This window comes from Anser cygnoides, chromosome 8, assembly GCF_040182565.1.
Source record: "Anser cygnoides isolate HZ-2024a breed goose chromosome 8, Taihu_goose_T2T_genome, whole genome shotgun sequence".
NCBI classification, from domain to species: Eukaryota; Metazoa; Chordata; class Aves; order Anseriformes; family Anatidae; genus Anser; species Anser cygnoides.
The window spans coordinates 28320712-28343542 of record NC_089880.1 but is presented as its reverse complement, the minus strand read 5'-3'; the positions used below and the strand labels follow the sequence as shown (position 1 = coordinate 28343542).

The 22831-nt window shown below is 54.6% G+C and overlaps 1 protein-coding gene across 5 annotated transcripts in view; it reads left to right on the top strand.

Annotated features, from left to right (window-relative positions):
• The window catches only part of SSBP3 (single stranded DNA binding protein 3), a 53252-nt gene extending 33316 nt beyond the window's left edge, over positions 1–19936 (top strand). The window contains exons 5-18 of one of the 5 annotated variants that reach the window (XM_067001835.1): positions 562–651; positions 8320–8400; positions 9089–9148; positions 10878–10944; positions 11052–11128; positions 14625–14689; positions 14827–14875; positions 15082–15117; positions 15379–15433; positions 16043–16113; positions 16640–16718; positions 16859–16887; positions 17039–17140; positions 17963–19936. In XM_067001835.1, the coding sequence (XP_066857936.1) occupies positions 562–651; positions 8320–8400; positions 9089–9148; positions 10878–10944; positions 11052–11128; positions 14625–14689; positions 14827–14875; positions 15082–15117; positions 15379–15433; positions 16043–16113; positions 16640–16718; positions 16859–16887; positions 17039–17140; positions 17963–18082 (981 nt within the window). In that variant the 3' untranslated portion in view covers positions 18083–19936. Of the gene's footprint in view, positions 1–561; positions 652–8319; positions 8401–9088; positions 9149–10877; positions 10945–11051; positions 11129–14624; positions 14690–14826; positions 14876–15081; positions 15118–15378; positions 15434–16042; positions 16114–16639; positions 16719–16858; positions 16888–17038; positions 17141–17907 lie in introns of all 5 variants that reach the window. The other 4 variants (XM_067001830.1, XM_067001833.1, XM_067001832.1 and 1 more) reach the window with 4 other exon arrangements.
• The last annotated feature ends 2895 nt before the right edge of the window (positions 19937–22831 follow it).

Sequence of the window (22831 nt, the reverse complement as noted above, 5' to 3'; positions counted from 1 at the left end):
TGCGATAAAAACCCCTCGTGGTGGCGGTGGGGAGGCAGGGGAAGTGTCTTTTTCGGAGGACAGAAGCGAAGCAAGCGAGTGCGTGGGGGGGAGGTGGGCTACGAGAAGCGTTTAAAAAGCCTTAAAATAGCTCCTGCCTGGAGTGACGCGCTAGGTGAGGCTCCTGGGTGGATTAACGAGGCTGAATGGCTGGTTAAACAAACAAATGAGCCCCAGACCCATCCCTGCTTTTTGCACGGCCATCTTCTCCGGGGGGTGAACTGCAACGCGAGCTCTGCCCGAGCCGTGGTCCCAGCAGCGCGCCGGCGAAGCTGGTGTAGGATCGGGCGAGCACGGCGAGAAGGGGAGAGCGGGCGAGCTCCGCTCCCAAACCCGGCCACCGAAACGGCCCCGAGCGTCCTCTGCTCCTTCCTCCGGCCGCGAGAGATGCTGTGGGGCCGTGCGAGGACCGCGCTGACCGACCCGGCGCGGCGCGGCCGGGGGAGACGGCTTTTTTAAAATGTTCTCCTCCTGACCTCCGACTCGAAACCAACGTGTTTGTCCTGGTTTTGTTCCCCGCAGAGCGCAGCTGCCGCCCCGAGTCCCGTGCTTGGAAACATTCCCCCGAACGACGGCATGCCCGGGGGCCCCATCCCGCCAGGTTTCTTCCAGGTAGGCTGCCGCTCCTCCCGGCGCCCGCGTCGACGGGGCGCTCGGGTCTGCTCGCGCCTCGGTGCCCGCGCTCCGGTTCTGTCCCCGAGGGGACCCTAGCCAAGCAGTACGCCAACGTAGATGACCCGTTTGTGAATAACCAGTGATCTGCTCCCCTTCCACGTTCGCTTTCTGGTTTCCGTGGCCTTAACGCGATTCCGTTTCTTGCTTGAAGAGGTTACTGCGTATTTGCAATCGATGTTTTTCCAGAGCTGCTTGTTTTGTGTTTGGGTTGAGATTGTGTTTGTTCTTCGGTCCTAACAGACGTGCGTAATTGAAAACATTCTGGATTTTGATTCCTGAAACTTTTTCCCCCTCTGGTTAACCACTTGATTTTTTCCAAATGCAATCACTGAAAGCATTAACAAACGCTGGCGTGGGCTGTGGCTGCAGGCAGAAGCGGATTCGGTCCAAGCGCACGGCCCCGAATGCCATGGAGGCACCTTGTAAGACAATACCTAGCCAAGTCCCCAAAGTTGTCTTGCGCGTTCCCTCTCCCACGCTGAGCTCTGACTGAAGACAGGGTAACGTATGACTGAGTGATGCTAACCGAGAGGACTTCAGCAAGCGCTTGGAAAAGAAGTTTTCAAAGCCTGAATCTTTTTTTTTTTTTTAATTTCTTTGGAATCTCTTTGTATGGCATGATATGCACTGGGTCGTAGCGACGTAAGCTCGCAGTGCATTAAAGTCTTCCTGCTTGAGGAATAAGCACTTGTTCGTGTAACAAATGGGATAGCAGTCGAAAGGGATATTTGTTTTGGCAAGCTGCTTTTTTTATCTGGGTTTGTGATTTGTATATGGGAGAAATTCTTGGGCAGTGGACAGGCGAACCTGATAAAGGGCCCGTGATTTATGGTGGCGGTATCGGAGCGCGGTATCGCAGCCGGTGCGTGCGTGGAGCCGGGGAAGGGGAAGGGGGGCTGTTTCTGGTTTTAGAGAGATCCCATTTCCTGAACACGCGTGTGACAAAACGCGAGTAGCCGATATTGATTGGTAACCCTGAAACGGGCCGGTCTTGTAGCAGCGCTCCGCGACGCGGGGTGAAGCGAGCAGAAGAGATGCTATCTCGCAGGTCATAGCTGCTGCCAGCAATTCGAGTGCCAAGTTGCTACTTCCAACAAATGTGTTTCCAAAAGTCCTGATCTCATCCCGTTGCAAAGATGACTGTCCTCTCAGGCTCCCACTTCGCACAGATCTGCGAGGGTTGCAAAATTGGCAAGGAGTTAGGGCACGGCTTCAAAAGCCTGGGTTGGATTTCGCCGAGAGGGGAAGGTGAGGGAGAGGAGCTGCGATGCCCCAGACACGCTGCTCATGCTCGGGTCTTGACACTTCTCGTTGACAGCCTCCGAGGCCTCCCCCCTCGCTTTCCTTTTTGGCTTTCTGTAGCTTTTTGGCACCGAGGGCCTGACTGGGGAGCAGACGACCCACCCCAGATCTCCACCTCCGTGTGCAGCCGGACCGGGAGCCGGGCTGCCAGCAGCCGCCGCCGCTGCCCTGCCCCTGGGGACGGGGTGCCCAGACGCAGCCCCTCTTTCTCAGGATCTTTGCTGGGGGCTTCCCGAAAAGGCAGCAGAAATAACGGGCCATGTGCGAAGCTGCCGCCCACCCCCGGAGCTGCGGGAGGAGAGGGAGGGAGTGTGGTCGCTGCTCTTGGCTTAGGTGAGGAGGAGGAGGGACGGGCGCCGATGCATATGGATCGCATGTGACGTCTCGAGAGACTGCCTTTCCTGAAAGCCCTCCAACATCTGGTTTCTCCTCCCAGCCCTGGGGAAAGAAGGGAGGAGGGGAGGAGAAAAATCCCACCTTTTAACACAGTCAGAACATCACCCCCACGAAAGCCCGGCTGATTTATTGCGAGCGTTCAGCTCGTTCCAGCTTCAGGACGTGCTCGAGCCGAGCTCTTGCAGAGGTGTGCTGGAGCCTCTGCATCGAGCTGGTTGCAGCTCGGGGTTAATTTCTTATCTCTGAAGGAAATAAAAGTGCTGAACTTCAGAGGGCAAAACCAAAAAGGTCACGGGAGGTGCAGAGGACTGCAGCAGTTGGGCTTCTTTTCCCCCGACCCTTTACGTGCCAGCCCCAGGCGTGGGCGAGGTTTCCAGCAGTACCACCCCAGCAGCCCGTCTCCGTACCGGGGGACTGGAGGACGGAGGGAGTGTCAGGGAGCACCAGCGCCTCCCTCCAGCAGCACCGGGCTGGCTGCGCAGAGCTGCCTGCACCCTTCCGCGCCGTGCCGCAGCCACCGGGGACCCGGAGGGCTCAGGTTGCCCGAGGACAGCAGGCGTGGGCGTGCTGCTGGAGGTCCTGGGACAGGGACAGATCCTGGCCTGGCACCGCGGTGGCATCAGGCCAGGAGCTGAGACGGCAGTGGCAGCAAACCGGGTTGTTCGGTGCAGGCTGCGGAAACCCTGCGCTGCCGCCCCGGGGTGCACGGACTCCCTGCAGCCCCGTGGGCTCAGATGGCAAAGGGAAGAAACGAGGAGCTCGAGCGTGAGCTTGCAGGAGCAGGGACGTGCTGGCAAGGCGAGAGGAGGAGGCCGGGCTGCAGCACCCGCCTGCAGCTGCTGGCTTGCAGAGAGCCTTCCCCGTGCTGGAGCTCAGCAGCGACCTTTAGGCTCGGGGCCAAGGGAAATGCAGCCCTCGGCGTCTCCCAAAGCCTGTGCCCAACAGGAAAGGAGAGGCCCTGGGCACCCTTTGGCTGCCTGGGCTTTGCGTGGTGCCAGCAGGCTGCAGCGCCTGGCGTCAGGCTGCGCTCCTGACAAACGGTGGCCCGGTTCACGGCTAGCGTGGGTAGGTGCTTTTATTTAAATCCGCCTCTTTGTCCCTTTAAGACGAGCAAACAAACCCTTCTCTCATCCTCCTAAAGGTCATCGAAGTCATTTCTGCTTTTGTTTTGAAAGCTGAATTGATGCCCGTTCGCAGAGCCCTCGCGTTTGTCTCCTCTGCTCCAGCACTGGGGAAGGGGAGTGCCAGGGAGACGTAGAAGGTAAAATTAAAAATTACAGGCTATTAATACAAAACCTTCCCCGTAGTAAATAACGGGGCCGTAGGAGGTGGGGGCTGCTTGTCCCAGCCCCCCCGCGACTGTGCCTCCTCTCCCAAACGCACGCTCCCCGCCTGGCTCTGTACCGCTGGCTCTGATGAAATGGAAAGTTGCACATAAATCAATGTCTGTGGCCGTGTTAGCTATGCATCAGCAGCTAGCCTGCGAGATGCACCAAAACAAAGCGCCGGCCGCTCGCTGTTCCTACACTGCCCCCTAATGCAGAGAAGCCTCGGGAGCCGGGGAGGACAGGGGCGTCCAGCCCGGGGGCAGCCCCTCTCCCAGCCAGGGGGGCACTGCCGGGGGTGTTAGCCTCCTGAGCGCCCTGCCACCGCCCGATTTTGGCAGACGGGAGGCGAGGAGGAGCACCAAGGGCATCCCGCAGCCGGTGTCCTCACCGAGCCCCCGGAGCAGGGACCCGCGCGGCCGCAGGAGTGGGGCGTGCAGCTCAAGTGGCTCCTCCTGGGCGTGCCTCAATTCGCAGCCATCTCCACGATGCCTTCCTTCGGCTGGCTTCATGGAGCTTCCCGTGGGATGAGGCCGCTCGCCGAGCATCCCACTGCCAGTGCTGCGTAACCCCACGAGCAGCCAGGAACCCCACGCCGTCGGCTTTCCTGGTCCCGCTAGGGCTTCTTTTGTAGGGGAAGATTGCTCCTAGGCAAGATTGGAAGGAACACGGCTTGCGAGAGAGAGCAGGGCTGGAGGGAAGAAAAAGCAAGTGTCGGAGAAAGTTTTTTTTTTTTTTTCTGGAAGTTTAGCAGGATGCCCGAGGCTTTTGTACCGAATGTCTGGAGCATATGGTGGGATTTGCAGTCAACTTTCTCTCGGGTGCTCCATCCAGATGGAGGTGACTGTTCTTGGCTTCGGCTGACACGGGTTTGTTTCCTGAAGAGCTTGTGTTTAACATATTCCTTCAAACCAGAACTCTGCACTCGGGAGCCCCAGCTGCAGGCGAGGCAGATCTCCTGCCCACGGCTCCCTTCCCGGCTGCTGGCGAGCTTGGCCGCGCCGCGGTCTCGCTGCTCGCGGGAAGGCGCAGTTGGGTCTTCAGGCAGCACCTCCTGCCTTTTTGGCGTTGCTGCCCTCTCCCTTACAACCAGGAGGTGACCCGGTGTTGTCCAGCCCCGTCTGGTGGGCTCCAGGCACTGCCTTGCTGCACAGTAGAAGACATCTGGCATAGCAGAGGGGTTTGGCTTTGTGCTGGGCTCGGGGGTGTTGCGGCAGGCTCAGAGAGGCTCTGAAATTCAGATTTCAGGAAAGACGTAGAAGAAAGCTCCTCTGTAGGGCACAGAACTTCCAGGAACGGGAAACTTTATTTAGCGAGCGAAGGCTGTGAGCAGTGTCCTCCTGCAAGCTCACAGCTGCCTGGGTTTGGCCCGTTGTCAGAAGGTTGGCGAGCTCCTCCAGCACCGAGTGCCTGCTGAGTCCTTCTGCACCTCGGGCTGTGGGAGGCTGCGGTGCTGAGGAGATGTTGCAGGGCAGGAGGACACTGGCTAGCTGGTTATTTCTCTTCAGACTCCTGGAGGTGCACGCTAGGGCTCTGAAACCTTCCCCGAAGGCTGGGCTGGCTTGGCTGAAAGCACCGGAGGAGCCTGTGGAGCTGGAGGAGCCAGCAGGAGCCCCAGGGCGCTGCAAGGTGGCCGTGGTCCTCCAAGGGCTGCAGCGCCTGCTCACAGGGAGCCCAGAGCATCTCCCCTAAACGCTTGCTTAGGGAGATTTGGTTGTTTACATGTCACAAAACTTCCCTCTCCCTTCACAGGAACAAAGCTCCAGGTTCTTACCCAGTGAACTCAGGCACTTCTCTAATTAATACCCATTTCCTTTAGTTCGGTAGTTTTTAATGATGAAACTGGTAGGGCAGAGGCAGGTATTTTAAAATGCAAGACGCCTTCCTGTTGCTAACTCTAAATTGTTGGTATCTCGTTGCGTTGCTGCTTTGCCTTCTTATACCATTCTTCATTGTTCTGCCACCCCCAGAGGTACTTGAGAATGTTTTTAAATATAAAAACTCCCCCATTAGCTGAAAGTATGTAGCCCATAAAACATGATCCATTTGTGGTGAATTACTCTCGGAACATAAATTGACACATACAGAACTATGATCGCTGGTGCAATTTTCCATGTTTAATATTTTACAAGAAGTTTGAGAAGTTGAGCTCATGAAAGACAGAGTGGAAATAATGTGATTGCATGGAAACTCCTGCTGCAAGGCGGCGGCGGCAGCAAACCTCTGTCAGCCGGTAGGCCAGATTTGTCTTTTAAAGTCTCTGTAGTAAAAAGGGCAAAAAAAAATGAAGCAGAGAGGAGGTCGGCAGGCAGGCTGGGACACCTAGCGCTGTCGGAAACAATTTCTTCTAACACCGGTTTAAATGGTTGGTTGGTTGTGGGGATTTTTGGAGGTAAGGAGCCACGTCCAGGGCCTCCTCCTTGGGGCCTGGGAGAGGCGTGGAGGAGGAGGAGGGTGCGCGGGCCTGGCCTCCCCCTGTGGCAGCGCCGCTTAATGACTGCTAAACACACGTTTTTAAACAAAAAAGGGAGTCGTTCCGTTGGTTGGAGCCCACATGTCGGCTCTGCAAAACATTTGTCTCCAGCGCTGCGGTCCGTCAAGATCATCTCCTGTTTGTAATGAGGGGAACCCGCCGGAGAAAAAGCAAGCAGGCGTTCCCGGCTGGAACACAGGCGCGGGCCCTGCGCCATCTGCACATGGTGACGGCGGTACGATAACCGCTGATAACCGCCGATAGCCGCCTCCAGAGGCTCGGCGTTCCTCGCCCAGAAGCACACAGCGCTGGGCAGCCCTGCCGTGAGCAGGGGGCCCGGCCCGGCCCCGGGACAGGAAGGAGCCGGCACTTCAGATGTGCTGCTCTGTGCCCCTGGGAGGAAGAAAGCACACCTCCTCCTCCTCCTCCTCCCTGCCTAGGAGGAATTCCTTCCAAATTGCCCTAAACCTCTGAAACCGGTGGCAGCCCCAGGCCCAGCCGCCGTTTGCCCTGACAGGGGAAGGGCGAGCAGCCCAAAATGGCCGCAGGCCTTCTGCCTCAGGGCACAGGCGCCATGCCCTGGGCCGGCGCGTGGGGCAGGATCGTGCCCGGGGTGTAACGCCTAACAGCAGCCCCAGCATCAGACACTCTCCGGCTCCAAGTACCGGGGCTGGGAGCAGGGAAAGCAAGTGGCAGAGAAAGTCTTGTGAACAGCACGGCTCCATTTCCACGGCCGCCAGAGCCGGGTGGCTGGTTGGAGTCTGTTTGGCTACATCTCCCCGCGTAACAGTTTGCAAAAAAAAAAAAAAAAACACCACACACACACACACACACACACAACCCTCTTACTTTATTTACATTGCACTCAAGTTTCCGCGGTACAAAAGATTTGCAGGTGCAAATATGTCCTGCCTTCATTAACTTCCCCTCCCTTTTTAATTTATGTGATTTCAATTTTCCTTCCCTGTACTGTTAATTAGGGGACCCTCTAATCAGTACCATTATCACAGTGGTATTCATGTTTAGGAAAGCTGCTAAACAAATGCTTGCAAAATTGCTAAATGGCTAATTAATGTCTGTTAATTAAGAAAATTGCTCATGGTAACAAACCATGCCATTGCTGGCAGCAGCTAGAAGGCGAACACTTGTTGAAATTAGTAACGAGGCAGGTAGAGAACATCTGCTCCTGCGCCTTTCCTGGAGTGTGTAGTCGCTTCGCATAACGTACTTACCGAGCTTATTTGCTTTCTGTACCAATTACACGTTCTTTGACTCAAAAATACTTTTTTTTAATTTTTTTTTTCCTTACGTTAACATGCACCGGTATGTTCTTGCACCGAGCTCGCAGTTCCTCCGAGCAAACTTTTCATTTTGTGCTTTCAAGAGAAATTAAAAAAAAAAAAAAAAAGTGGGCGTTCAACCCCAAAATGTCAGCAACTGCTGCATTGCAGTGTTCGAAACCTACACGAACTAATCTTTCCTTTTTTCCCCTAGACGGCCTTAGTAGCGTTTTACCCGAAAGACATTTTCCTTGCACCATTAGGCAACCCATCTCGAGGAGGGATGGTGCATCCGCAAAGGGGAACGTAAAGGGCCCTCCAGCACGCCGCGGACCCTCGGGTGGCAAACCCTGGGAGGTGCTTCCAACCATCAGGACGTGGGAGGAGAGAGGAGAAAATGTTTTTTTTTTTTTTTTTGGTTTGGGGGTGTTTTTTTGGTTTTGTGGTTTTTTTTTTTTTTTTTGGATTTTCCCCCAACCTCTCTGACCCTCTCCTGCGTATTTTTCTTGCTCGTTGCACGCCCTTGCGAAGTGTTTCCCTGTGTGTTTATCATTGCAGACCTGGTTGAACTACTGGACCGTTGACTGTAATGTGGCTGCTGTGCTTTGACAGATGTTCTGATTTTTCTTTTTTTTGCATATATCATTATTCATTGTTCAGTTACAAATGAATAGAAACTCAACTAAAAGGAGAGAAAAAAAAAAAAAAACATTAAAAAAATTGGCGAACTGCCTTCCCGACAAAACAGCTCCACCCGTGAATCCTTTTTAGCTCTTTCTGCGCTTTCATGTGCTAATCTATAACCTCCTTCTACTGTCTGACCTCACAGGGACCGCCTGGTTCACAGCCCTCGCCACACGCACAGCCTCCACCCCACAACCCTAACAGCATGATGGGACCCCACAGTCAGGTAACGACACTAGCGATGGGTAGGGCTGTGAATCGGGACGCGCTCTCCATTTTGCTCTGCAAGCGTGCTGGGAGCGGGCACCCGCTGCCCCCCAGCTCCGCCGTGGGATGTGGCTTTCCTCCCAGTTTCTGATTGTTTTTGCTGGGTGTGCAGGTGACAGTGGACTGAGAAGTCACTCGTGGGTATCAGACTGTTTTGCCTTCCCCAGGTAGCCTGAGAAATGTAGCTGGATGTGGGATTTTAAGCTTCTGTTGGTAGCAGCAGTTGTAAAACAGTAGCTTAAGTCTTCTTTTTTTCGATGCGTAGCATTGGGGAATTTTTTTTTTGTGTGTGCGTGTCTGTATGTGCTTATTTCCCACCTTTATTTTTTTTTTTTTTAATATTTTTATATATGTATTTAAACACGGTATCTAACACTCAGGGTTTCCCGTGCACTAATTATAACAGCCTCACAGAGTATTGCTGAAGTATGTCAAATGCTCTCGAACAATAAACCGACAGAAAACGTTAAATAAATGGACTCCGAACACCTTTTTTTTTTTTTTTTTTCCTTTTTCAACTCGACTTTTTTAAAGAAGGATTTCTCCAGAATAAAAAAAAAAAAAGTGTGTAAAGTCTAACCGGCGTGTGTGGGGCACGTGCTGTCTCCTCGCGGTGTGTCGCTGAACCGGGTTTTGTGTCATTGCAGCCTTTCATGTCACCGCGCTACGCAGGAGGTCCCCGGCCCCCCATCAGGATGGGAAACCAGGTACTGCGCTCCCGACCCCGCTCCCCGGGTGGATTTTCCCTGCGATCCCAGCAGATCGAAGCCGCGGAGATAATCCTGCCGCCGGGCTCACCGGCTCCGCTGCGGGGTCAAGCGGGGCAGGTCGCTTCTGGATTTTGGGGCTGGGTTTATCCTCTTATCCCATCCCTGCAGCAGTAACCCAACCAGGGGGTACTTCCCATTACAGTGAAATTAAAGGAAACACGCAATTCCTTCGGGTAGCAAAAGTAACTTAGGAAAAACTGTCGCGGGAGCTCGTTTTGTGCTAACACTTCTCCCAAGTAATGTTATTCTAGCGTAGCTCTTATGAACAGGAACAGCAGCGGCTAGGCAGCGGAGCAGTCAGTGAGTAGGATGCGGCTTTTTGGGTGTTTTTATTTGCTGCATTTAGTCACTGGACCTTCCAAAAGGCGGCAGCTGAGACGTAAGTGTCTCGCTGCGCACAAAAACCAGGAGAAATCCCGCGTGTGTCCCCTCGGGGTGGGAGAGCCTCCGGCGCCAGCCCTGGGGCCTGGCACGGGGAGGAGGCACGGATCTGGACAGGGACAGGCGCTGCTTCCCGGCCCCCCCAGCTCTGTTGTTGGAGGTGGAGCTGCTGCTGTTCCCAGCGCTTGTTTTCTTAGGTCCTACCCAAACTTCTCCCTAAAGCTGCGGGTTTGTCCCGCCTCGCGCTGCACAGACGCGGCCAGCGTGCTGGCAAGCAGGGCCCGGGGACAGTTCGTGTGGCAGCGTGGTGCAGGGGCTCCAGGGCTCCTAGCCTTTAGTTTTCCCTGTAAAATTAATTAGAAGGATCATGGCTTTTCCCCAAACACCACGTATAAAACACAGGTTTGTGCATACCCAGAGCTCGGTGAGGTTACGGTCACATCCAGAGGGACAATAAATAAATGGGAATAAAGAGGAAGGCAGAAAAGTCAGGGAGCAGAAGTGTCAGTACCCGCCACTACAACAACCCTGGGTTATCTTCCTCCTGCTCCCATCTTCCGAGATGTAAAAAAAAAAAAAAAGGGGGTGAAATCTCGGATCTCGGCTCAGCCTCGTTCACCCGGTGCCCACATTGGCGCAGGGGGGGCTGGTTTCGCGTTGGTATTTGAAGAAAAGGCAGCTCCGCCTCAAACCTGTTTGCAGTTTGCCTCCCCGAGGCAGATGGCATCTGCCTTTTCTCCCCCTTTATCTGCTCGGAGCAGCACGTGGAAGGCAGCCGCTGAACTTTAAATAGTGTGTGGCTTTTGGGGAGGGGGGACAGCCGTGGACAAAACCACAGGAGCAGACGTCCCCTGCCACCACCCTGAGCATCTGGGGACAAACCTGAACCGCCGCCCCTCTTGCAGGTGCCGCGTGGCACACGCGTCGCGGGCAAACCCATCCCTGCGCCTGGTGGGATTTGGCCGCGGTGCCAGCCCCTGCCCCGCACAGCACGCGGCTCCCCGCCCTCCTAAATCACAGAGGGGGCTGCGGGCAGGCAGGGGGGAGAGCAGGAAATTCTGGCATCTGGTTTGGGTTTTAGGAGGTGTTCGCAAAGGGAACCGGGAGCGGTGCCAGGAGTCGGAGGGATGCGGCGGGAGGCGGCTCTTTGGGACAGGGGGGCTGATGGGTCCCTCGTAACCCCTGTTGCCTTGGGAATCGGAGAGCCTTGACCCAAACCTCTCTGCCTCTGCTGTGTTTTGGCAATTAATTTATTGTTTCATTCTTCCCCACCTTGTTTTCCCAGCCCCCGGGGGCCGTTCCTGGTACACAGCCGTTGCTGCCCAATTCAATGGATCCCACGCGACAGCAAGGTAAACCCGCAGAGGGGGGTTTGAGCATTTCCCCCGTCTCGTTAGCTGTTCATTCGGGGCCCGGAGTCGCCCTTCTCCCACCTAACGTGCCTTCTTTCCTCCGGCAGGGCACCCGAACATGGGCGGACCCATGCAAAGGATGAATCCTCCGCGAGGGATGGGCCCCATGGGTCCCGGTCCGCAGGTAACCTCGGCAGCACCAAAGAGCCTCGCGCAGCTCTGCCAACACCAACCACCATCTCCACGGCCCCCGGGGGCTGGGAGGGCTGGGAGATATCCCCCCCCCCCCGTCCCCCCATTAGTGTTAATGCATTTTACATTAGTCCTGCAGCTGGAAATCCCTCCTTTTAACGTTAGTGAGGTCTTCAGGGCTGCACGTCCTCATTAAGGGGATTGCAGCCCCCCTCTTGCCCTTCAGCCGAAGGGGATGCCACTTAGCACCGAGCCCGAGCAGCCTCTGAGTGCATTATGCAGCGTGCCTGGGAAATAGCTCTGACCCTAACAGCAGGAAAGGGGAGGGATGCTTACATTAAAAATAAATAAATAAAAACAAATGGAAAGGTACCTTCAGCAAGGGAATAGCCCTTCCCTTTGCTAGCTTCTCCTCCTCCTGCCCTGATCTGCGGACTGCTTGAGCTCTCTTCCTTTTCGGTCATTTCTTATTCAGAAAGTTTTTGGAGGGGTGAAGGGGGAAGGGGTTGGTACAGAGGAACTCCTCAGCCTGGGAGGAGAGGTGGGTTTATGGGGGACAGATTTCACCTGCGAGTTGGGCAGCCCCTCGGCACTCACAGCCTGGGGTCCAGCGGTGCCTCCTCGCTGCCCTCTGCACTTCAGAGAAGTCGGGTCACCTTTCTTCTGGCTTTGCCATTGGGGTTTCAGAAGCTCTGCTCCTGTCCCAGGCATTTAAGCTCACTCAAACCTCTAACGCTCGTGTGCCGTGGGGGTCAGGGCGCCTGCGCTGGCGGTGGCTGTCCGGGTGGTTTTCCATACGTTGCGAAAGTGTGGCAGCTCCCTGCACTCTCACTGCACCCGACCGCGGCTCAAAGAGCTGCTCAGACTAAATCAAAGTTTCCTCTGACACTGCAATAATCCCAAATCCTGCTCAGCTACTCGAGGAAGGGGAGGCAGGGTGGGGAGAACCAGCCCAAGGAGGAGCAAACTCTAAAATTAAGCAGATCTGGGTTAATATATTCTGCCTTTCTGTTGATTCATTTTCCGAAGTGGATTTGCATGCTGCTCTGTTGACTCACTTCTGTTTGTTCCTTCGAAGAGACTTCAAAAACAGATTACCACATTTCGGTTGTAGGTTTATCCTCTCTGCATTGTCGCCTACGTCGCGTTTTTAGCGCGAGGATCAGAGTCTGTCAGGAGACGAGCGCGTGTGCTTGGGTTTTGTTTTGTTTTTCCCCTCGAGACTGTTGAGCGAAAGCGAGCATAGCGTAAAGAGAGTCGTGTCGGTTCCTAACACGAGCCCGGGAAGGGAGGAGAGCCCAGCTTCACGTCCGCCCGGCCTAGGGCAGGGATAAAACCCCTCACACATCACCTCCCAGACAAGCCCATGCCCTGGCAGCACCGCGATGCCAGCGATGCGGGACCTGCTGCTCCCTTGCGACTCTCCCGTTGTGGAAGATGGCAAAAAAAAAAAAAAAAACACACAAAAAATGGCATTTGCTAGCGCGGCCGGCGCCAAGGGGAGCGTGCCGGGAGAGCTGCAGGCGCTGGCAGCGCGCGGCCGGGAGGCTGCTGGCTTCCCACTCGCAGAGCTTGCCGCGAAGCTTGGAAGCCGCGGCTGAGCGCTGCGTGGGATGGCGGCAGGGCTGGGAGCCGGGAGGAGCTGTGAAATCCTCGGAGCTTTATTTTTGACTCCACCGCTCCCTGTGTACGTACATTAGAGAGAGCTTTTTAGAAGCGTGCCCTTCCCTCCGAGAAGCGCGACTGCGGCGCCGGCTGCCTGCCTCCCCAATCTGGCGCTGCCTTCCCGAAACGGCGCGCTCGGAGCGCTCGTGTGTGCAAGGAGTGGTGGAAAACATTGAACCAAAACCAGCAGCCCATAGCTCCTTGCCCTTTTTTTTCCCTTTTTTTTTTTTAAGTGTTGCAGCAGGACCTTCCCAAACATTAGCTACAAGTTATTCCGCATCCAGCACCCAGCCGGGACATCCCGGTGTCCCGACAACTACTTACGAACCGGCCATCAATCGCCTCCTACAACCCAGCTCCGCTGCTTTTCCCCTTTAACAGTCACACTTTCAACTCTGCGGAGGCCCCGCTCGTTGATGCCAGGATCAGGTTTGCCAGCGCCTCTATTAAAAGGTTTTGTAGCTCGCTGGCTTCCGTCGGCGGCTTGCCCGGCATCCAGGTCGCTCGGCGCAGCTGCGCTCCCTCCCCACCCTCCTTGAGCATCTTTCAGATGGCTTCGTTTGCCATCCTTTCAGCTCCAATTAAACATGCTGAGCTTTTTTTTTTAACAAGGGGTTTGATGCTGCTATTCAGCGTAAATGGCTGGAATTTTGATCAATTAAGGCCTTGCTGGTAATTTGTTTGGGGAAGCCCTTGTCTGCCTCCTCAAAACAAACTTTGTAGATGCCCGCAACAGAGCAGCGCGTAAATCCGGGGAAAAGTCAACAGTGCTGGAGTAGGAGCTTAAAAATTTAGCTTGGAGGGCTTGGGGGGCTGCGAACTAGGAAGCAGCCAGCAGTCCCCCTCTCCTGCCTGAGCGTTTTTTCTCTAAAGGGCAGAAATGTTGCCAAAAACGGGGTGATTGACCCCGACGGAGGTGCGTTGAGGTTGATGGATGTGAGTGGCGCTTTGGGGTGTTGGGGGCACCCTGCTCCTGGGGGAAACCTCAGCCCAGGCAGCCAGCGAGCACCGCAGCTTCTTCCCACCCTGACACCTTCCTCCTCCTCCTCCTCCTCCTCCTCTTCCTCCTCCTGCAGCCTCCCGGCGCTGCAGGGCACGGGGACTGCAGCACGCAGCTTTCTCCCCAACCCATGTCCGGGCTGGTCTTGCTTAAAAAAAAAAAAAAATTACAGAAAATAAAAAACCTATGTTTGGGAACAGGCTCGCTTAGTGGGGGAAGGTGGCGGCGCAGCTCTCCCAGCGGCAGCGCGACCTAAATCAGGCAGCGCGTCGCCCAGAGGGCAGGGAGCAGAACACGAACCAAATGCAGCGCGGCGTTGGGGGATTCCTGTTCCTTCAGTGCCTTGGGCTGGGCTTTGTGCTGGATCTGTTTTCACCAGATTAAGGATGCTGATCTGAGGCTCCCCGGCCCCGCTGGAGGCCGAGCGGGGCGAGATAAGCTGGGAGGGGAACCCCGAGGGGGCCGGGGGCTCGGGGGGCTCCCCGTGGCTGTGGGGTGCCAGGGCGGCCGCAGGCGCAGACTGGCTGCGGGGGGTCTCAGCAGAGCTGTGCAGCTGGGGGAAAACAAACCTTGCTGCTCCGCACTGCCTGGGAACAGAGGAGCCTTGCCTTACTTTGGGTTTATTTTTTAATTTATTTTTTTCACATTTTGGCTAGATGCCCCTATGTCCGCAATACGCAGCCCATAATTTTCTTCGGTGTTCGTTTCCGCGAACTAACCCTCTCGTTTTGTTGTTTGTTTGTGTTTTTTTTTCTTTCCCTTCTCTTTTCCTCTCCGCTTTCCCTTCTCGTTATGGTAGACTGATCCTTGGTTATCGTTGCAGAACTATGGCAGCGGCATGAGACCTCCGCCCAACTCGTTAGGCCCTGGCATGCCCGGAATTAACATGTAAGCCCCCGGCCCCACGCTGGGCACACGTGGCCGTGCGCTCCTGGTACCCGGGACGCTGCCCGGCCACCCCCGTGGCACGCAGGGTGATGGATGAAAGCAGAACTTTTGTTTTTTCTGTTTCCTTTTGCCTGCAGGGGGCCGGGAGCTGGCAGACCATGGCCCAACCCCAGCAGTGCTAACTCAGTGAGTATGCTCTGTCCTCCTACTTAAACAACACCAGGGCTGCTTGGGAAGCGTCCCAAAAACGGGGCGTCCGGCCTGGGGCTCGCCGGGTGCTTGGAGAAGCCTCCTCCTGGCCCTGGCGGGGCTCGGATGCCCCGGAGCGTGCAGCTGTGTTGCTCCACGGCTGGTCGCACGGTGCCTAAACCCCCGCTCTTCTTTCCGTATAGATCCCATACTCTTCTTCATCGCCTGGTACATACGTGGTGAGTCCGCCGGCGCCGTGCGGGTGGAAGTGGTGCACGTGGGGCAGCGGGCGGATTCGGGGCTGGGAGGGCGTTAGGAACCGGGGGGGCAGCGGGGGATATTCCCCCTGCTTGCTCAGATCGCCCCGTTGTCGGTGCTGGGGTGAAACCGGAAGGCTTCAGAGCTGTGCTCAGCTCCGGGGGTGCCGCGTCAGGGGCACGGGTGGGACAAGGATGTGGAGCAGCACCGGCGCGGCTCACCCCAGCTCCATCTCTCCGCAGGGTCCTCCCGGCGGCGGCGGTCCTCCGGGGACACCCATCATGCCCAGCCCTGCAGGTAGGAGCCCCAAGCCCCTCCCCGGGGCCAGCCCTGCCCCCCCAGGTTGGGTTTTTGGGGGGGCTCGGTGCCACAGCTGCAGGGGAGGAGCTGTGGCGCAGGCTGCGGCTGCTCCTTCTCCTTCTGCATTTTGATGAGAAGCCCTGACCTACATTTCAGGCTGGGTCCTAACAAAACACCCCCGGCGCTTCCCTGCCCCGCTGTGCCGTGCCCCCTCGCAGCCGGGGTACCTCGCTGCCACCAGGCTCCCTCCCACCCCGCCCGCCCGATATTTCGGGATATTCCTCTCTGTATTCACAGGTTCAGGGAGTGGGGCTCGGGGAGGTTTCGGGGTGTGAAGCGACACGCGGCCACGAATTACTGCCCCGCGCATCCCCTGACAAGCGAGCCCCACGGTTCCCGGTTAGAAGTTGAATTATTTTTCACAGTTGAATTTCCGTGATTAAAAACTTTGTGGATCTTCATTAAATACAAATTAGCCAGAAAATGGTGGTACTTAGAGGGAATTTTAGGTGATAAAATACAAAAGAATGAGTTCAAGTGGCATGAGTTTGTTTTAATTAAGAAATGAATTAATCACCCGACTTACTGGGCTTCACTGTTCCACAGATTCAACAAATTCAAGTGACAACATCTACACAATGATTAATCCAGTACCGCCCGCAGGCAGCCGATCGAATGTAAGTCTGCTTTCTAATAATTTACATATCAGATACCATAACAAATCATAATTAACTTCATCAGTTGAGAGTAAAGCAGTTTAATTGATTTCAGCCATTTGTTACAAAACAGGAATAAAACAAACCATCAAAAAGCGATTAACTCTTTGGCGACTTTGTTCATTTTTTATGCTTATCAAGAGAGCGGCCGTCCTGCTGCTCTGGTCAAGGCGGTGGCAGCTGCGCGCCCCGCAAGCGTACGGGTTTTAGGGCATACGGGCAACTGCAGGCCTTGTTCTTTTTGCATTTGGAGAGAGCTCCTGGTGCCGGCACGGTGTTTGGGTTTGCACACCTTGGTTTGGCCAAATGTTATGGGTGGACGTACGTGACCGTGGGCCCCGGGAGGTGTTCTGCAGCCCTGGGAGGTGGCCACGTCCCTCTTCCAAGCTCCTCTTGGACCAGGCTGTGGGGACGGGTCACCCGGAGCCACCGTGGCCGCCCCGGTGTTGCCTTTGGGCTGACGTGGGTGTTGTTTTCTCATCCGCAGTTCCCGATGGGCCCTGGCTCTGACGGCCCCATGGGCGGCATGGGCGGCATGGAGCCCCATCACATGAACGGATCGTTAGGTGAGCGCCACCTCCGCGCCCCGGGAGCCCCCGCGGCTTCTGGACCATGGGGGAAAAGCGGAAGGGAGCGGGGCAGGAGGGAGCCGGGGCTGTCGGTGCACCTTCAACAAGGCTTCTCTCCTTTTGTCTCCACGCCACAGGGTCAGGAGACATAGATGGACTTCCAAAAGTAAGTGAGCTGGTGGGCGGCTGCCTGACCCCTCTTTTCTCACCGTGCCTTGGGTGGGGACGGGAGCGGGGCCGGTGGGGCCGTGTCCCTCCCCCGTGGTGTTTTGGGGACGTGGGGACCTGCTCACCGCCTTCCCCCTCGTCTTCTGCAGAATTCTCCAAACAACATAAGTGGCATTAGCAATCCCCCGGGCACTCCAAGAGACGACGGGGAGCTGGGAGGCAACTTTCTCCATTCCTTCCAAAACGACAATGTGAGTCCCTGGGGATGGGCGCGACCAACACCGGGTGCCCAGCCGGAGGCTGTGCGCCGGGGAGGCCGCCTCCCTCCGTCCTCCTTTCTGACCGAGGTTTTGCTCTTTGCAAGCTGCCCCGGGACGAAAGGTGGGGGAGGAAGAAAGACGTGGGGTGGGTGTGGGTGGGTGCAGGCTTGGGTGCTCCCAGGGCGGCGAGACGCAGGGGGAACGGAGGAGAGGAGGACGTGGGAGAGGCTCCCACGGGACGGAGGCCAGCTGGGACAAGCAGCTCGGCTCCCCGCCTCCATCCCTGGAGCCGCTCGGGTTCCTCTGAACCAATTTAATGGCACCGGGTGGCCGCCCCCTCCCAAGTTACCAGCACAGGTGTGGGCACTGGGCTCGCCCCGAGCCGGGTCGGCGCCTTGTGGCCGGCAGCCCGGTCGCCGCGCTGGCTCAGGCGCTGTGCCTGGGAACGGGCCTCTCTCCTGCTTTTACTACATCAGCGTCATGTACATGCGTGCGTTTTAATTATTTTTTTTAATTGCTTCTTACCCCATACTGCTTTGGTTATTTTCTCCCTGGAAAGCCAAGTTACAGAGCAGATTACGTCCTGAAAAATTAGAGTCTCGAGCACACGCTCCTTGTGATTTATTAGCTCCAATTAGGTCGCTTTGTAGTTCTCAGAAGCCCAAGTCCTGCTGCTACATCCCCTTCCCCAGCCGGAGCAGCGCGGTGCTCAGGTCCGGCCCGCCTGGCGTCTCACCCTGGCTTTGTCTCTCTTGCAGTATTCCCCCAGCATGACGATGAGTGTGTGATTTCCCTCCCCCTCCTCCTCTCCAGGATAAAGAGAGTCAGCTGCCGTTCGGAGGATCTCAAAGAATTATGCAAGAAGAAGCTAGGTGTATTGGCAGGGAGACGCGTGGCGGGGGCCAGAACCCCAGGTTTAGTTTCATGCAATAAAAAGGCTGAACTTTTTATTCCATAAAACATGAAGGACAAAACTTAAAATATTTCAAGACATGACAAGATCCTTCTTTGTGCAGAAGGGTTTATATATGTACATGACACTTCTTTTTGGAAACAAATGGAAGCCTCTAGCACCCAACTCCGATCTCTTTGCTTTGTTCTTTTAAATAAAGACAGAAACAGAACCCTGTTGTATGTTTGTGCCGTGCGACACCAGGAAGCTAGTCTAGATATGAAATCTCATGTTGTCTCTGTTGTAGTCATTTTTTAAATAAACTGGACAGTTTACAATGGTGGTTTTCGTTCAGAAGGCCTGTTTTTTTGGTTTTTGGTTTTTTCCTTTTTTTTGTTTTTTTTTTTTGGTTGTTTGTTTGCAGCACAACGCTTCCTCCTCCAGTAACAAGATCTGCTTGTGGAAGAGACTCCACCACCTCATTATAAACTTGTTAATGCAGGTGACCCCTTATAGGATCACATCCTCGAATTAATTGTGATCTTACTCTCTGTGACTGTGGCATGCACTGTGTTAGTCTTTCCCCCCCCTCTCAGAGTACAAGAAGAAATCTCTGCCCCTCCCTTCCCGAGAGTCCTTGAGCTGGTTCACTACAAAACCAAATTTGACTCTTTTTTTTTTTTTTAAATCCACCGAAAGAAAGGAGAAAGAAAGGGTTAATCTGACCTGGGACTTTGAAACTGTGATCTCCAGCTAACTTTGGTTCTTTTGGGGGCTTTGTTTGCTTTCGTCTTTTTGTTCCATTTTGGTTTCTTTTCTCTTGAAGACGTGCTTTTGTCAGGGTTTCACTTCTCTATGATTTGGAACTGGATGGAGATATTTTTTAAGGAATTATTGTTGTTAAAAAAAAAAAAAAAATGTATCCTTGCTATTCTGTAGGCTCGCTCTGTCGTAAGAAAATAAAAACTTAACGGGAAGCTCGGAAAGCCTTCCCTGCTCCGGGGGAGGCGGCTGCAGCCGAGGGGCAGCCGAGCCGTGTGGAGGGAGGCTGGCGGAGGTCTGGGCTCTCTGTACATTACACTACCCCTGTAGTTGCTCTTTGTTTTTTCTCAAGCTCCATTTCTGCTCCATGTATATCATATTATGTAAAATATTATCTCCCTGGATTGACCCTTGTGCGGATTATTGAAAGCATTGTATCTTGTTTCAGTGTTTTTTCTTACCTTGTAGTCTGGTTCTGAAATACCGAGAGGGGAAAAAAAAAAAAAAAAGTAATTATTATACATTGTAGTTTGTGTACGATATTTGTTGATAATGTTTTATTAAAGGGATGTCTTTTTTCCGCACCCCTTCATTGAAATGTTTTTGGGAACATTTGGCTTGTTTTTATTATTCTGACTGCAAGACATGAGATGACAAAACTTTTTTTAGTGTGTAATACGAATTTTTTTAAATGTTTGCCTTCTTTTTCCTAGGCATTTTAATTGTGCTTTACCTGTAGAAAGTCGCTGGGTAGGGAGGGCGGGTGGGACGGGGGGGCGAAGGGTGTCAGTCTCATAGTTACAGTCAGGTTAATATTTTAAAAGTAATGCTAAGAAATGACCGAATGAAGATTTGTTGCATCGCAAAATACGCCCGTGGGCTCCAGAAGGGGTCAAACTTTTTTCTTTTTCCGCTTTCCATCTTGTTCAGGTTTTGGTTTTTGTTTTCTGTTTTTTTTTTTTGTTTGTTTTCCTTCTTTCTGTTCTGACGTGAGGAAATGAAAGGACCGGTTTTAATGTATTTTAAAATGAATAGCTAAATTATTGTCTTCATTGGTATGGGATGGTTTTTTGAATGAAACGGTTCTCCCCCTTCCCCCCCATGCTGTAATAAATATCGACATAAACATTTGACCTCGGTGCGCTGCAGTTTGTTCCTGGTGCTGGCGGCGAGAGGCGCGCGCGTGGGTTCTCGAGGAGCAGGCGCTTCTCGGGGCTCGGAGCCCAGCGGGGTGCTGGGGGCACGTTTTGGGGTGGGGGGGCTATGCAGGGCGAGATTTCGGGGCAGGTTCACGCTGTGTAGGTGCTGTGCTTGCAGTGCGGCCCCTGGAGTGGCTGGGGAGAGGAGGTTTGTTTAATGGTGCTCTCTCGGTTTGTCTCTATTTCAGCATTTAGAAGAAAATTGAGCTTTTAGCCCAAGAAAATATTCTTTCTGTGCACCCACTGGGGGTGCACTGCTGGTAGAGCAAGGTGGGGGCATGGGCTGCAGGTGAGGGTGTACAGAGAAGCTTTCTGGGGCTAAAAGGGTATATATATATATATATATATATATATATATATATGTATAATAAATATTATTATTATTTATTTTTTTTACACCCTGTCCCCCAGGGTTTCTCCGTCACAGGCCGGAGAAGCTCAGACGCCCGTGTTGGGTTCATACCTGGAGCCGTCAGGGCTGGGGCCGTGTGTTCCTACCCCTCTCTTGCAGGAGGAGAGGTTCGGCAGCGCGGCCCCTGCGGGTGTTCAGAGCTGGTGCATGCAGGAACCAGGGACTGTCACCAGGGACTGTGGTGACAGTGGCACGAGCGGGGCAGCTGGCACCGTGCCCGCGTGCTGGCTGCCGTCACAGGGTGTAGAGACCCTCCCTGCAGGGTCGCAGGCTCATGCCATTAAACACCGCGCTGAGAACCTGCCACGTTCTCTCCTTGACAAGCCTCCTGAGCCCGAGCTCAGGGATGATGAACCGTCTCCCACGTCGGTTTTCATTAATTTAAAGGCGGGAGGTGGCTGCGAGCAAGCAGGGGCTGCGGGTCGGGTACAGCCCGTGCCTGCTAGCGCAGCCCGCGGAGTTCGGGTTTGTACCAGGCGCGAGCCAGGGGAAGGTGGTGGGGAGGAAACACTTCTCGCCTTGCACGGCGCGAGGGATTCAGCCTGCAAAGTATGTGCGTGCTGGACACCTGGTGAGACTGCTGGCATAGGAGCTGGGTGAGTGGGAGCAGCCCGAAAAGGGTCCCTGGGGACAGCCTGGGCAGCGTCGCGGCAGGCGTTAGCAGGAGGCTTTTGTCATCAGCCGCTCGGCCACCGGTGCCGTCAGCACTTTGTCCCTTGGCTGGCTCCATCGGCGTGTCCGAAAGCGCTCACGCAGGTGGGACATGCCACAAATGCAGCTACCAGGGGTTTTGGTGGGGAACAGCCGTGCACCCGCGCACATCCCCGGGCAGGCAGGAGCCCAGCCCCGGCGCATCGCTGCAGCGCACCCCTCCGGGCACCTCCAGGGCCCCCTCGCAGGTGCGAGCTGTCCTCTTCTCGTACGTCCTGCTCCCCGCCTGCCGCTCATTAAAAGTTAATGGCTGGTTCTTGCTGAGGTAATGCTGCTGACGAGCCTTTATAACTTATTGATGCCCACCCAGATGTGCCTCCCTGACCTGTCGTCTTCCTCCCGCTCCCACCTCCCTTGCACCCGTCCCAGGAGCCCTGCGCTGCCCACCTTGAGGTCATCTCAAGTCATCTCACGTGGATTTCTGAGGCCTCTTGTGACCAAAGCCAGCACTTCAAGTGAACTCATTCCCCTCCCGACTGCCCGATGTCTTATTGCCTCTGCCATTTCCCAAAACTGCCGAGTTCTGCCCTCGTCCATCCCTCCCTGTGCTCTGGCTTTGCCTCTGCTGTGTCTTGGAGAAGGCAGGATTCCAGCCTTGCTTGGTTTGTGCTCTTCTGCTGCTGTTACTAATAGCCATCGCTCCGTGGAGCGGTAAAAGCATCTAAAGGGACTTTGGCTCTTTCCCATAAAGACCATCTTCAGGCTCCCACGCCTACTACAAGCACGCAAGGTGCTCAGTTTCTTCATGCCCCTCTTTGCTGCCATCACTCTTTTCACATGGTTCTTCAGTGAAAGCGGTCTGCTCAGGAATGCTGACGCCGCTGTGACCGCGCCGCTCGCTGCGCAGCGGGGTCACCTCCCTCAGACGGGCACTGACCCAAGGCAGGAAGGGTGAGGGGACGGCAGCGGCCCGCGGGCTGTTCCCTAGAGCTGTGCAGCAGGGTCTCTGCGGCACAACAGAGAGCCAACCTGAATGAAACTGAAAGGAAACGCCTTCAGAAACAATCTCCACAAAGCACAACTATTAAAATGCGCTCCTAAATAACCGGGTATAAATTATGGATTTAAACAGATGAGCTGAAACGGGCAGCCCTCGAACAGGCAGAATTAGACCAACGCAACGCTCGCTAAATTGTTTCTCTTTGAAGCATTTGCTCCCAGCTACTGGGGGATTTTTTTAATTTAACCTAAGAGATGTACCCCAAGTCATTGTGTGCAACTGTTGCTCTCAGGTTTGACTAGTGAAAATCTGTTTTCTGCAACCTGCGGAGCGGAGCTGTTTGATAGCCTGAGCCGGGAACCCGCGGCTGAGATGTTCATCCAGATGGCCAGGCAGGATCACAAAGCACAGACCAGTCTCTGCCACAGGATTCTGCAGCGATTATGAATTTCTTGGAAATGTGCTCTTCCACACCTTAAAATAGCGCAGGCTGTCCTATGCCTTCCCATGTGCTGAAGGGTATCAGTGCAGAGCTGCAAAACATTTTACATTTGGTAGGAGCTAATTTAGCCTTCATTTTACAAAAAACACACTTAATCCTCCCATCTTAAAACGAATATGCTTCCTGCTCACTTAACTCTGGGTGGCAGGAAGAAATTCCTGTTTTTAGCAGCAAATACCCGTTACCAGGCACCAAAGTTTCATGCTACGTTCTACATCGCTTTCCCAAAATGGATAGGTTTCTTCATCGGTAGCGGGAGAGGTA